The sequence below is a fragment of the Paralichthys olivaceus genome, chromosome 18, assembly GCF_024713975.1.
Source record: "Paralichthys olivaceus isolate ysfri-2021 chromosome 18, ASM2471397v2, whole genome shotgun sequence".
In the NCBI taxonomy this organism is placed as follows: Eukaryota; Metazoa; Chordata; class Actinopteri; order Pleuronectiformes; family Paralichthyidae; genus Paralichthys; species Paralichthys olivaceus.
In genome coordinates this window covers 20,855,001-20,869,764 of record NC_091110.1, presented here as the reverse complement: position 1 = coordinate 20,869,764, position 14,764 = coordinate 20,855,001, and the positions used below count along the sequence as shown (strand labels likewise).

Sequence of the window (14,764 nt, the reverse complement as noted above, 5' to 3'; positions counted from 1 at the left end):
TAAATGAAACAAACACACACACTGAATGAAACACACACATCGAATGAAACACACACACACTAAATTAAACACACACACTAAATGAAACAAACACACACACTGAATGAAACACACACACTAAATGAAACAAACACACACACTGAATGAAACACACACACTAAATGAAACAAACACACACACTGAATGAAACACACACACTGAATGAAACACACACACACACTAAATGAAACACACACACTAAATGAAACACACACACACACACTGAATGAAACACACACACTAAATGAAACACACACACACACTAAATGAAACACACACACTGAATGAAACACACACACTAAATGAAACAAACACACACACTGAATGAAACACACACACACACACTAAATGAAACACACACACTGAATGAAACACACACACACACTGAATGAAACACACACACTGAATGAAACAAACACACACACTGAAACACACACACACACTGAATGAAACACACACACTGAATGAAACACACACACACACTGAATGAAACACACACACTGAATGAAACAAACACACACACTGAAACACACACACACACTGAATGAAACACACACACACACACTAAATGAAACAAACACACACTGAATGAAACACACACACTAAATGAAACAAACACACACACACTAAATGAAACAAACACACACACTAAATGAAACACACACACTGAATGAAACACACACACACACACTGAATGAAACACACACCAGCAGCCTGGACCTCAGCAGCTCCTGATGTGAATTCATTATTTCTGAGTGTGAGACCAGAGAAATACATTTATCTTATACACTGCACCACACGCGCGCGCGCGCACACACACGCAACATATCAGCTGTGTGTTCCACTCACCGTGCGCGGAGGTGTGCGCGGTCAGCAGCATCCAGAGCAGCAGCAGGTGGAGTCCTCTCCTCCAAACATCACACGTACATCCAACCACATCCAGCTCCATGCTGCTCCGGTCCCGATCACACCGACAACCCTGCACCAGCACCGGGCACCGATCCTCCTGCTGCTCGCTCCACTGACACAGAACCTCCTGGATCCAACAGCCAGGAAGATTCAATACAAACACCAGGAGGAGGAAGAGGAGGAAGAGGAGAGAGAGACAGAGGGTAAAACAACCTCTCCTCTCCCGAAAATTAACCCTGATCTCCGGCCGGGCTTTGGGTCCCAAGAAAGAAAAATGAAAAATGAAAAATAGTTAAAATCTGAACGATGAGATTATTTCCGTGTTTTCAGAGAAGAAACATAAGTTGTGATCTCTCCATCACTGCTGTGGCCAGGGGAGGAGGAGACACGCTGTCTTCACGGAGGTCCGCTCCGTCTGCCGGGAGGAGGATGGAAAGAGCTGGAGGAGGAGGAGCAAAAACAGAGAGAGAGAGCTGGAGAGAGAGACAGAGAGTCAGGAGGATGGAGAGAGCTGGAGGAGCAGAGAGAGACAGAGAGAGAGAGAGAGAGAGAGAGCTGGAGAGGGAGAGAAAGAAAGAGACAGAAAGAGAGAGAGGGAGAGAGAGGCAGAGCGAGAGACCTCTCTTCTCTATAGAATCATTGATCTAAAGACTCTGGATCTAAAACCTGGATCTGGATCAGATTCTGGATCAGGAGTGTGCAGAGAAGAGATAATGTGAACTCTGCTGCCCCCTCTGGTCACAGCAGGAGCTGAAGGAAACCAACTGGTCCATGGAGATGAAGATGATTTTAAAATATATTTTTAAAGATGTGTTTTAAAGTCCACCCTCTTTTGTCTTTTGTCCGATTTCATGCAGCTGCAGTCAGACAGATGTTCTCCAGCTTTAGAGCTCGGCTCTGATTGGCTGTGTTTTTGTTCTAAGAATTCTTATGCGTTTTCTGCTCTGTATATTCGTAAATGTAACATTATATATATATATATATATACATATATATGTAATGTATATATATATATATATATATATGAACACATAACAATAAAACTTTACAAAACGTGTAAAATGTTGTAATTTATGAGTCGACCTCACACCTGAGACAAAGACTCATGGAGACTATTTCTGTTGATTCTCCTCCGAGTGTGTTTCTGTCACAAAGATCAGCTGCTCAGATGAAACAACACAATGAGTGTGTGTCTCTGGACGGATATTAATGTCAGATAGGAAATTAAAAACCTGTGTGTGTGTTGAGGGATCTGTGGTGGCAACCTGATAAATACAGTATAAACACACAGACATGTAATGTCTTCATCTGATCAACAGCACCCCCTGCAGCCACACATGACTCACTCTGTTGGTCTCTAAATGATGAAGTGTTTTTGATGTGTAGAAGAAACAAAGTCAGTCAATATGTTGAGCTCTGAGTGCATCTCCCACTGATCACAACTGAACGCTGGGTGCTACCCATGATCCTCTGCTTTCTGAACCAGCAGAGTAATAAATCCACAAAAGTTCACAAGTTCTGATGATTGTTGTTTACTGATGAAAAAGATTCCACTGAACTATCAAACTAATTTTAACAAGCTGCTGTTTTATAAGATATAAAAGTGTTTGAATTGAACAGTGAACTGAAGATAAAGGAGTTTGACAGATTTAATATATATATATATAATATATATATATAATATTAGAATAAAGACACAGTGAGAAATCACAGAGCAGCAGTTTCACAGGAAGTGATGTAAAAACACATATTAATATTGTGACAAACAGGAAGTTATGATCACACAGACTGAGCAGAGTTTCCACCACGATGGAGAACGATAATCTGAGTCCTGATGAACGAAACGATCCTCGACCTACTGATAGAGCTGCTCAACAGAGCAACATAACGTCTCTGGTTTCCTAGCAACACAAGCACTGACTTCAAGCAACAAGTATGAAGTTTCGGGTCATCCAGGCCTTGATGTTCTTGAAGTTGAACTAAATGATTATCAGGCTTCATAGAAATGTACAGCTGGGTGTCGTCTGCATAACAATGGAAGTGTACATGGTGCTTTCTGATGTTGTTGCTTACATAAAGGAAGCATATATAAGGTGAAGAGTATCGGTCCAAGGACAGAACCTTGTGGAACTCCATGACTCACTTGTGTGTGCATGAAGGAGTCACATAAACAGGAAATGACCAAACAGGACAGACTGCTGCAGCAAGAAAACCAGGAAGTAGAAATAAAAACACAAAAGCATTTCTTATAAAGCTCATTAATAAGATAATGAAACCCTTTGGTCCACTGATCTAATAATGTTCTGTTGTGTCGTGTCATTTCAGAGATCCACCTGCTAAATGTCACACACACACACACACACACACAGACCATATATTATAACTTTTTACACTTCTTATAAAATATAAGAAGAAACAATTAAAATGTTCCTTAAATAATAAAGTTCATGGTTTGGTTTTGAGATTCAGTTTTTTAATATTGAAATTTAAGATTTTTGGACCCTAACCCATCACAGTACAAAAGTTCTTCAGCTTCTTTTTGAATCCTGGTGTAATGGTTTTAGAGCTGCCATCTTATGGTGATGATGTAATTTGCAGAGTCTGTGCAGTAGTGATCGTGGAGGCGTGGTATCGAGGGCCCGCCCTTTATGACCAATACTGCAGCCAGCCACCAGGGGGCGATGGAGATGATTTTGACAGTCTGATGAAACCATGTAGGGTTGTAGCTGGTGTGTTCCACCATGTTCGATCTCTAGTTAAAGTTAAACCAGTCTGTGGATTAGACGGAGGATCAAAGCTGTTTGAGTCCAGGATCAATAGTCGCAGGTGTTATCAGTTTATTAGCAGCGTGCGGTGCCAGCGACTCCCTGATAACATTGTAATGTAGCTGCAGCTAAATGGACTGAACAAGCTGCTGTTTGTGTCTGTCGACTGAAAGTCAGATCCTATCTGCAAAACAAAGAGCGGCAGAGAGGTGGCGAACGGCGAGAGAGGAGAGGACGGAGGGTTTAATCAATGCAGCTCTGCGTGGAGCGAGGGAGGAGACGAAGGTGCAGACACTGTGAACGGTGCAGGAATGAAGAGATGAGAGGGAGGAAACCAGACAGCAGCTGAATTCATGTTGCTCTGATCATCAGACTAAAATATATTATATATAATCTATGTCATCATGAAAAATATTAAACTGAGTCTCATGGTGCATTTAATGCACTTTTTAAAATACTATACTGATCTCAACTTTTCATAAACTTGTCCCCTTGTAAGATGAACTGTGTAAAATGTTGTGTGGACATGTTGTGTAGTCATGTTGTGTAGTCATGTCGTGTAGACATGTTGTGTAGACATGTTTGGACATGTTGTGTAGTCATGTTGTGTAGACATGTGTAGAAATTTTTTGTAGTCATGTTGTGTAGTCATGTTGTGTAGACATGTTTTGTAGTCATGTTGTGTAGTCATGTTGTGTAGACATGTTGTGTAGACATGTTGTGTAGACATGTTTGGACATGTTGTGTAGTCATGTTGTGTAGACATGTTGTGTAGACATGTTTGGACATGTTGTGTAGTCATGTTGTGTAGACATGTGTAGAAATTTTTTGTAGTCATGTTGTGTAGTCATGTTGTGTAGACATGTTTTGTAGTCATGTTGTGTAGTCATGTTGTGTAGACATGTTGTGTAGACATGTTTGGACATGTTGTGTAGTCATGGTGTGTAGTCATGTTGTGTAGTCGTGTTGTGTAGTCATGTTGTGTAGACATGTTGTGTAGTCATGTTGTGTAGACATGTGTAGACATGTTTTGTAGTCATGTTGTGTAGTCATGTTGTGTAGACATGTTGTGTAGACATGTTTGGACATGTTGTGTAGTCATGTTGTGTAGACATGTTGTGTAGACATGTCGGGTAGTCATGTTGTGTAGTCATGTTGTGTAGACATGTTGTGTAGTTATGTTGTGATTTCATGTTGTATCGACATGTCGTGTAGACATGTCGTGTAGTCATGTTGTGTAGACATGTTGTGTATTCATGTTGTATCGACATGTCGTGTAGTCATGTTGTGTAGTTATGTTGTGTAGACATGTTGTGTAGTTATGTTGTGTATTCATGTTGTATCGACATGTCGGGTAGTCATGTTGTGTAGTCATGTTGTGTAGACATGTTGTGTAGTTATGTTGTGTATTCATGTTGTGTAGACATGTTGTGTAGTTATGTTGTGTATTCATGTTGTATAGACATGTTGTGTAGTCATGTTGTGTAGTCATGTTGTGTAGACATGTTGTGTAGTTATGTTGTGTATTCATGTTGTATCGACATGTCGTGTAGTCATGTTGTGTAGTCAGTGTGTGTAGCAGATTGTCGACTCGTTCACAACAACAGGAACATGTGGGGACATTCAGGTGAGGGGTGGAGCCTGTAGAGCAGCAGGAGGCGGGACATGACGTCTTAACTCTGCTGTGTAAAGATCAGTGTTGGTGCAGCAACACGTCTGTAACATGTCAGGAACACGTGAGGAACACATCTGGAAAATGTTAGGAACATCTCGGTAACACGTCAGGAACATGTCAGGAACATGTCAGGAACACGTCAGGAACATGTCAGGAACACGTCAGGAACACATCTGGAACATGTCAGGAACATGTCAGGAACACGTCAGGAACACATCTGGAACATGTCAGGGACATGTCTGAAACACGTCTGGAACACGTCAGGAACACGTCTGGAACACGTCAGGAACACTTCTGGAACACATCTGGAACATGTCAGGAACACGTCTGGAACACGTGAGGAACACGTGAGGAACACACCTGGAAAATATTAGGAACACGTCAGGAACATGTCAGGAACATGTCAGGAACACGTCTGAAACACGTCTGGAACACGTCAGGAACATGTCAGGAACATGTCAGGAACACGTCAGGAACATGTCAGGAACACGTCAGGAACACATCTGGAACATGTCAGGAACATGTCTGAAACACGTCTGAAACACGTCTGGAACATGTCAGGAACACGTCTGGAACACGTCAGGAACACTTCTGGAACACATCTGGAACATGTCAGGAACACGTCTGGAACACGTGAGGAACACACCTGGAAAATGTTAGGAACACGTCAGGAACATGTCAGGAACATGTCAGGAACACCTCAGGAACACATCTGGAACATGTCAGGAACATGTCTGAAACACGTCTGGAACACGTCAGGAACATGTCAGGAACACGTCTGGAACACGTCAGGAACACTTCTGGAACATATCTGGAACATGCCAGGAACACGTCTGGAACACGTGAGGAACACGTAAGGAACACACCTGGAAAATGTTAGGAACACGTCAGGAACATGTCAGGAACATGTCAGGAACACGTCAGGAACACGTCTGGAACATGTCAGAAACATGTCAGGAACATGTCTGGAACACGTCTGTAACATGTCAGGAACATGTCAGGAACACGTCTGGAACACATCTGTAACATGTCAGGAACACGTCAGGAACATGTCTGGAACACGTCAGGAACACGTCTGTAACATGTCAGGAACACGCCTGGAACACGTCAGGAACACGTCTGGAACATGTCAGGAACATGTCTGGAACAGGTCTGGAACATGTCAGGAACATGTCAGGAACACGTCTGGAACATGTCAGGAACACGTCAGGAACATGTCGGGAACACGTCTGGAACACGTCAGGAACATGTCAGGAACACCTCAGGAACATGTCGGGAACACGTCAGGAACATGTCGGGAACACGTATGGAACACGTCAGGAACATGTCTGAACTACGACGAGGTGGAACTGTTACAGGAAGTGTCAGTTTAACAGTGAATTCTTTGGCAGTTGAGTCATATGACTGATAAGAACCAATCAGGAAGAGACCGTGGACATTTACATACATTTAAATTTGTATGTTTTCATACTACAACACAGCCGAGTAGTTTTTACACTTAAATGAGACCCTGTGTGGAGGGTATGTGTCACCATAGCAACAGTGACGCATTTCTGTCATGTGGATGTAGCCTGAGAAGGAAATAGGAAGTTGTGATTCCACAGGAACAAGATGTTTCTGGACGTTATGAGCAGATGACTGAAGGACTTCCTGTTTTACATCAACAAGCTCATTCTGAGCTGATGCATGCTGGGAGCTGAATGTGAGCGAAGCACTAACCAGGTGACGCGACGGTAAATAAACCAGATGTCTGTTATGACTCCAACGTCTGGAACAGAAAATAAAAATGATAAAGATTGAAAAGTGACATTTACATATTCATCAGACAGATTTATTCTGACTCACCGACAGAAAACAGAAAAACAAACGGACGTCCTCTCACACACTGTCTCCCCCTCCCCCTCCCCCACTCTCCCCTCAGTATTCTGGTGGCAGCAGCAGCTGCCAGCGCCTATCGATCAGACATTTAGCTGAATGTTCTCATCGAACAGCCGGCTGCTGCAGATGAGACGCACGTGGAGAGACTGGGAAACAGCCTCTCACACACATACACACACACACACAGTGTGTGTAAGAGAAGAAGAAGTAAAGTGAGAAAATAAATGAGACTTCAGTGTGGAGGCAGAATAAGAGAACTGATATTTCACAGTCAATAATTATCTACTAATTAAATTGAGATTCACTAATATACCACATGGACAAAAGTATGTGGACACCCAAACAGTCCAAAGGTTTTGGTCCGTTTGTGTTTATGTGTGTGTGTATGTGGTGGGTGTGTGTGTGTGTGTGTGTGTACAAAGATGTAGATTCAGGTGCATAAATAATCTATGGTCTGTGATTGTTTTCAGTAAAATCTAAAATCTGTGATTCCTGAGTGATGTTTAGATTTTTTTAATACGTTTTAATATTCTCAGGTAAACACTGCAGGTTTCTGAAACATGAAAAATGCTCGTTGACGAAAGGTGAACACAGCAAAGCAAAATGTTGAAACAAGAAACACCTCTGGACATTGTTTTCAAGATGAATTAAACAGTTATAGAAAGTCCACAACCTTTTTTAGTCTCAGTCTGATCATTTCATTTCATTTCTAAACACCTCTTTGGTGTGGGTTTGTTAAATGTTGGGAAACAGGAAAGATGTTTGACTTATTTCCCCTCATCAGAAGAGAAGTTTGTCTTTCAGTTCAATATCACGAGGACGTAGGCGCTCTCTCTCTTCGCTGTTTTGCCAAATTAAAGCATTCCCCTTATTGTTTCCATCAGTGCAGATCAGAGCCAATACGACAATGCTCTAGATAAACATCTGTTTCTGTTTCAGACACGCTGCCTGACGTCTTCCAGCAGAAACTGAAACTCTCAAATAACGAAGATAAACAGAAAAAATCTGCCATGATGATCCTGAGAGCTGCAGGAGTTCAGTTAGTGTTCACACATGGTGTGAACAAGGTGGATGAACGGAGAGATCATGATGCTCTAGAGATAAACACAGAGAAGATGGAGGAGCGATAAAGTTCCTATAAATATCCACAGTGCAGAAACACCAGCAGGTTGTTTATATCAATTCTCTGTGTAATGACACAGATCATCTTTTATCCTGGAAACATCTGAACGATTCTGAAGGACAAAGAATTGATTTTCTCCTCAGACTCCAATAGACAAGTTCTTCTTTTATATTTCCCTGCTGCGATCCAGGGTCAGAGGGTCAGTTTACCTGCGGGACAGTTATTCCCGATCATAACAGACTTTCACGCTAACTTGCTGCACTCATTCACAGTCTCCATGTTTACAGATGTGATCACACACAGATGGAGATACACACACACACACATTAAAGCTGTAGTGTTAGTCGATGATGAGTGTTGTATTAGTGTGTCAGCTTCCGGCTGCACACACACACAACACAGGAACGTGCACAGAGAGACGCAGGCGTGTGTTGTCTCATTTTATTTTAAAAGTGGTCAGAAATGGTCAGAAACAGAAAACTGCTTCAATGATTTCAAAACAGTGAACGTCCTTCTTCTTCTCTGACCTTTGACCCCTGCCACTCTCTGAGCCGCTCTCTGATTTGCCTCTTGTGCTTTCTGATGAAACACATTTATTATTTCGGAATTCACTGCAGACAAAACTAAAGAAACCCTTGTCTTCGCCTTCATCTCTGTGTTCAGAGCCAAATGTCAACCAGGGCGGCGGCAGTAGCAGCGTGCCTTTAGCAAACAAGCCCGATCTAATCTCCTCTGATCTGGGTTCTTCTACAGATCAGTGTGGATTAAGCCTTTACATGTCGACAGATTAGCTCTCATAGCTTTTACAGTTCTAATGATCGGCCGCTGCGTCACAGTGGAGACACTAATAAATCCCCTGGTACATATGGAGGATGTAAAACGTGGAGAATCGACTTGAAAGCAAAACGAAGAGATACGTTACAGCAAAGGCAGCATGATGCTAATATGAAGATTAAGTGGAGGCCTGAGGCTGCATGTTGTCATGTGGTAGAGACAGAGAGAGAGAGAGAGTTCTACAGACGTCATACTCAGAGTTCACTGTAGAAACTGTGGAGCGTCTCAGTCGCACATTTGCATTCACTCATGCTCCTCCTCGGGAGAAAATACGGAGGATCTGTGGAGTTCAGTGCTGATGGTGACAGTTGAAGCTGTGACTCTCAGTCACTTGTTCTGGAGATGAACCCACTCAGCAGAGTGAGAACAGACGCTCAGGGAGCGAAGGAGGAAACGTTCTCCATGTTCACACTCACACATCAGACTCACTTTAATCAAGCTGCTGGTTTAAAGGTGCAGTGCGTAGTATTTAGTGACATCTAGTGTTGGAGTGTCATGTTGCAGCTGAACACCCCTCCCCTCCCCCTCTCCTTCCAAACATGAAGAAGAACCTGTGGCAGCTTCAGTCGTCATAAAAACTCAAAAGGTTTTAGTTTGTTCAGTCTGGACTAATGTAAAAAACATGGCGGCCTCCATAGAGAGGATCCCCTCCATGTAAATATAAAGTATTTAAATACTTTATATTTAAATATAAAGTATTTAAATATAAAGAAAGTAGAAGGTTTTATACAGTCAGGTAAACAGGAAACATAAGAGACAACTGTTTCTGAGTAATAGCATGAAAAACTGAAGCCATCTGTAGTCTTGTTGCTCTTACATGAAAGAAGTTTGCTACTGCACAGGTCAGGGTCAACAATGATCATCATCAAGAAAGGACATGAGCTCTGAGGTTACATCTGCCAAATGCATAGCAACAGTCATGGCATTGGATAGTTAAGGGTAAAAAAGTAAAAGGTGTCTGTCTAGTTTCAAATCGTCCGTCTGCACGTACGCCAGGCAGTTCCTCTTATGCATTCACAATAGTGTTTCTATGAGTTATTGACATAGAAAAGAGTTCAAGCAAAGTTCATATGCAAGTTTTCCATTAAAATGTGAATCTATTGAAAATATTCATAATAATTTTAAATAATCATCTCTTTATAACACAGTGAACAAATATAATATAAGTACATATGTAGCACCTTTGGTCCTGACTTTTAGGTTAAAGAGACATCACATCGCTCTAGGTCCGGTAGGAGTTGCACCAGGAATTTACTCACAAAAAGGAGTGGGTGTGGTTTAATTTGAACAGGTGACACTTTAATATCAATGCACAACAATAATAACATTGACAGCTTAGCTGTACTTTTATTTACCAAATAAGGCGTCACAAAAATAAAAAACACAAAATCAGAGTCCATTGAAGTTGAGCTCTCCAACTCAAGAAAGTTCAGTTCTGAAAAAGGGATCCAATTGTGTGGATGTTCTGTATCAATGTCCATTCAAGTATTTCATCCTAAATCTCTACTACCCGGGTAGGTGAAGAGTGTGTGTGTCTTATCTGTTCTCAGAATGTGTGATTCAGATGATCTGGAGTCTCAAGGTAGGTTCTGTGGCTGGCCACACCACATCTCCAACTCTCTCTCTCTCAGAATCGCTGGGCTGGGCTCGCCATCTTAATCGTCTCTCTATCTCTCTGATAGTTGATCAGACTAGCACGAAACAAAAAAACCAACCTACACAGAAAGTGCAAAGTTGTAAGGATCTTCATCTGATTCTGTCTCAGTTTCTTATGAGATCTCAACATTTTCAGCTCTAGGCATGAAATGTATTACCAAATATCAAGGAAATACATACACACACTAAAAGGAATTACTATGAATTAGTTTAACCATAAATGTAACCAATTATTCATGAATTACCATCCACAACAGTGTGATTTTTAACAGATAAATAACTTATGCATCCCTTTTAACTTCTATTTTACTTATATCATCAATTTTTAGCTATTTTAATCCATCTCTCTAATATTTAACTCTTTTAAGATCAGATGAATTACAATTTTTATGCTCAACTGTAATTTCTTGAATCAAATATCAATTATACCACACCTCAATGGCACTGTTACCCATTGCAGTGGCTATTAACACAAATGAGTAATTCAAATGGCATAAAAAGAAATGAAATGCACCTTTTCTTTGCAAAACATGAAAACTTAGCTTTAACTTAGCGATTAGCATGAGCTAAGCACAACGACCAATAAAGCAATTAGCAACTCGGGCTAGCGATTAGCATATCGCGGTCGCGATTAGCATTAGCATAAAGCTAGCAACCTTTTTTCAAGCAATAAACTACAATATAAAGTGCACGAAAGTCGTGGGGAAACATTTGAAAACATCTCATGACATCTATTAAGTAACTTAGACCAACTTAAACCGAGTTAATAGCACAATATATTCATCCTTTCCTCCAGCCAAGTAGCGAACAACCAGCTAACAGTTTGCTAACTCACCAGAGGTTCATCAAGCATGAATTCTCATAAAGGGGGTTTATCCTCCTCGGCTCACAGCTTATCCGGACGAAGCCTGGATTTGCCTGTGACTACCGTCTCTGCCTGCGGACGTCTGTTTTAATTTAGCCGTGGCTGTCTGCTGCTGTCTGCTACAGTCTGCTACTGTCTGCTACTGTCTGCTACAGTCTGCTACAGTCTGCTACAGTTTGCTACTGTCTGCTACTGTCTGCTACAGTCTGCTACAGTCTGCTACAGTTTGCTACTGTCTGCTACTGTCTGCTGCAGTTTGCTACTGTCTGCTACAGTCTGCTACTGTCTGCTACTGTCTGCTGCTACTGTCTGCTACAGTTTGCTACTGTCTGCTACAGTCTGCTACTGTCTGCTACTGTCTGCTACAGTTTGCTACTGTCTGCTGCAGTCTGCTACTGTCTGCTACAGTCTGCTACTGTCTGCTACTGTCTGCTACAGTTTGCTACTGTCTGCTACAGTTTGCTACTGTCTGCTACTGTCTGCTGCTACTGTCTGCTACAGTTTGCTACTGTCTGCTACAGTCTGCTACAGTTTGCTACTGTCTGCTACAGTCTGCTACAGTTTGCTACTGTCTGCTACAGTCTGCTACTGTCTGCTACTGTCTGCTACAGTCTGCTACTGTCTGCTGCTGTCTGCTGCTACTGTCTGCTACAGTTTGCTACTGTCTGCTACAGTTTGCTACTGTCTGCTACAGTTTGCTACTGTTTGCTACTGTCTGCTACAGTTTGCTACTGTCTGCTACAGTCTGCTACAGTTTGCTACAGTTTGCTACTGTCTGCTACAGTTTGCTACAGTTTGCTACTGTCTGCTACAGTTTGCTACTGTTTGCTACTGTCTGCTACCGTCTGCTACCGTTTGCTACCGTTTGCTACCGTCTGCTACAGTTTGCTACTGTCTGCTACTGTCTGCTGCTACTGTCTGCTACAGTTTGCTACTGTCTGCTACCGTCTGCTACAGTTTGCTACTGTCTGCTACTGTCTGCTGCTACTGTCTGCTACAGTTTGCTACTGTCTGCTACAGTCTGCTACAGTTTGCTACTGTCTGCTACAGTTTGCTACTGTCTGCTACAGTTTGCTACTGTTTGCTACTGTCTGCTACAGTTTGCTACTGTCTGCTACAGTCTGCTACAGTTTGCTACAGTTTGCTACTGTCTGCTACAGTTTGCTACAGTTTGCTACTGTCTGCTACAGTTTGCTACTGTTTGCTACTGTCTGCTACCGTCTGCTACCGTTTGCTACCGTTTGCTACCGTCTGCTACAGTTTGCTACTGTCTGCTACAGTTTGCTACAGTTTGCTACTGTCTGCTACAGTTTGCTACTGTCTGCTACAGTTTGCTACTGTCTGCTACAGTCTGCTACAGTTTGCTACAGTTTGCTACTGTCTGCTACAGTTTGCTACTGTCTGCTACAGTTTGCTACTGTCTGCTACTGTCTGCTACAGTTTGCTACTGTCTGCTACAGTCTGCTACAGTTTGCTACTGTCTGCTACAGTCTGCTACAGTTTGCTACAGTTTGCTACTGTCTGCTGCTGTCTGCTGCTGTCTGCTACTGTCTGCTACTGTCTGCTACAGTTTGCTACTGTCTGCTGCTGTCTGCTGCTGTCTGCTACTGTCTGCTACTGTCTGCTACAGTTTGCTACTGTCTGCTACAGTCTGCTACAGTTTGCTACTGTCTGCTACAGTCTGCTACAGTTTGCTACAGTTTGCTACTGTCTGCTGCTGTCTGCTACTGTCTGCTACAGTCTGCTACAGTTTGCTGCTGTCTGCTACTGTCTGCTGCTGTCTGCTACTGTCTGCTACTGTCTGCTACAGTTTGCTACTGTCTGCTACAGTCTGCTACAGTTTGCTACTGTCTGCTACTGTTTGCTACTGTCTGCTACAGTCTGCTACAGTTTGCTACGGTCTGCTACAGTCTGCTACAGTTTGCTACAGTCTGCTACTGTCTGCTACAGTTTGCTACTGTCTGCTACAGTCTGCTACAGTTTGCTACTGTCTGCTACTGTTTGCTACTGTCTGCTACAGTCTGCTACAGTTTGCTACTGTCTGCTACTGTTTGCTACTGTCTGCTACAGTCTGCTACTGTCTGCTACAGTTTGCTACTGTCTGCTACAGTCTGCTACAGTTTGCTACTGTCTGCTACTGTTTGCTACTGTCTGCTACAGTCTGCTACTGTTTGCTGCTGTCTGCTACAGTCTGCTACAGTTTGCTACAGTCTGCTACTGTCTGCTACTGTTTGCTACTGTCTGCTACAGTCTGCTACTGTCTGCTGCTGTCTGCTACTGTCTGCTACAGTCTGCTACTGTCTGCTACAGTCTGCTACTGTCTGCTACTGTTTGCTACTGTCTGCTACAGTTTGCTACAGTCTGTCTGCTACTGTTTGCTACTGTCTGCTACAGTTTGCTACAGTCTGTCTGCTACTGTTTGCTACTGTCTGCTACAGTCTGCTACTGTCTGCTACAGTTTGCTACAGTCTGTCTGCTACTGTTTGCTACTGTCTGCTACAGTTTGCTACTGTCTGCTACAGTTTGCTACTGTCTGCTACAGTTTGCTACTGTCTGCTACTGTCTGCTACAGTCTGCTACTGTCTGCTACAGTCTGCTACAGTCTGTCTGCTACTGTTTGCTACTGTCTGCTACAGTTTGCTACTGTCTGCTACAGTCTGCTACTGTCTGCTACTGTCTGCTACAGTCTGCTACTGTCTGCTACTGTCTGCTACAGTCTGTCTGCTACTGTTTGCTACTGTCTGCTACAGTTTGCTACTGTCTGCTACAGTCTGCTACAGTCTGTCTGCTACTGTCTGCTACTGTCTGCTACAGTTTGCTACTGTCTGCTACAGTCTGCTACTGTCTGCTACTGTCTGCTACAGTCTGTCTGCTACTGTTTGCTACTGTCTGCTACAGTCTGTCTGCTACAGTTTGCTACTGTCTGCTACAGTCTGCTACAGTCTGTCTGCTACTGTCTGCTACTGTCTGCTACAGTCTGCTACTGTCTGCTACTGTCTGCTACAGTCTGCTACAGTCTG

General features: G+C 42.7%; 1 protein-coding gene and 1 long non-coding RNA gene across 5 annotated transcripts in view; both read right to left on the bottom strand.

Annotated features, from left to right (window-relative positions):
• The window catches only part of dcc (DCC netrin 1 receptor), a 111,818-nt gene extending 110,449 nt beyond the window's left edge, over positions 1 to 1,369 (bottom strand). For 2 of the 4 annotated variants that reach the window (XM_069514344.1, XM_069514345.1), the window contains exon 1: positions 889 to 1,369. In XM_069514344.1, the coding sequence (XP_069370445.1) occupies positions 889 to 988 (100 nt within the window). In that variant the 5' untranslated portion in view covers positions 989 to 1,369. The remainder of the gene's footprint in view (positions 1 to 888) is intronic. The other 2 variants (XM_069514342.1, XM_069514343.1) reach the window with 1 other exon arrangement.
• A 1,204-nt stretch (positions 1,370 to 2,573) lies between these two features.
• LOC138405478 (uncharacterized) lies at positions 2,574 to 11,938 on the bottom strand. The gene is made up of 2 exons (XR_011239221.1): positions 11,715 to 11,938; positions 2,574 to 10,938 (listed from the first exon to the last, which is right to left on the bottom strand). It is a non-coding gene; the product is annotated as an uncharacterized lncRNA (long non-coding RNA).
• Positions 11,939 to 14,764: the final 2,826 nt, after the last annotated feature.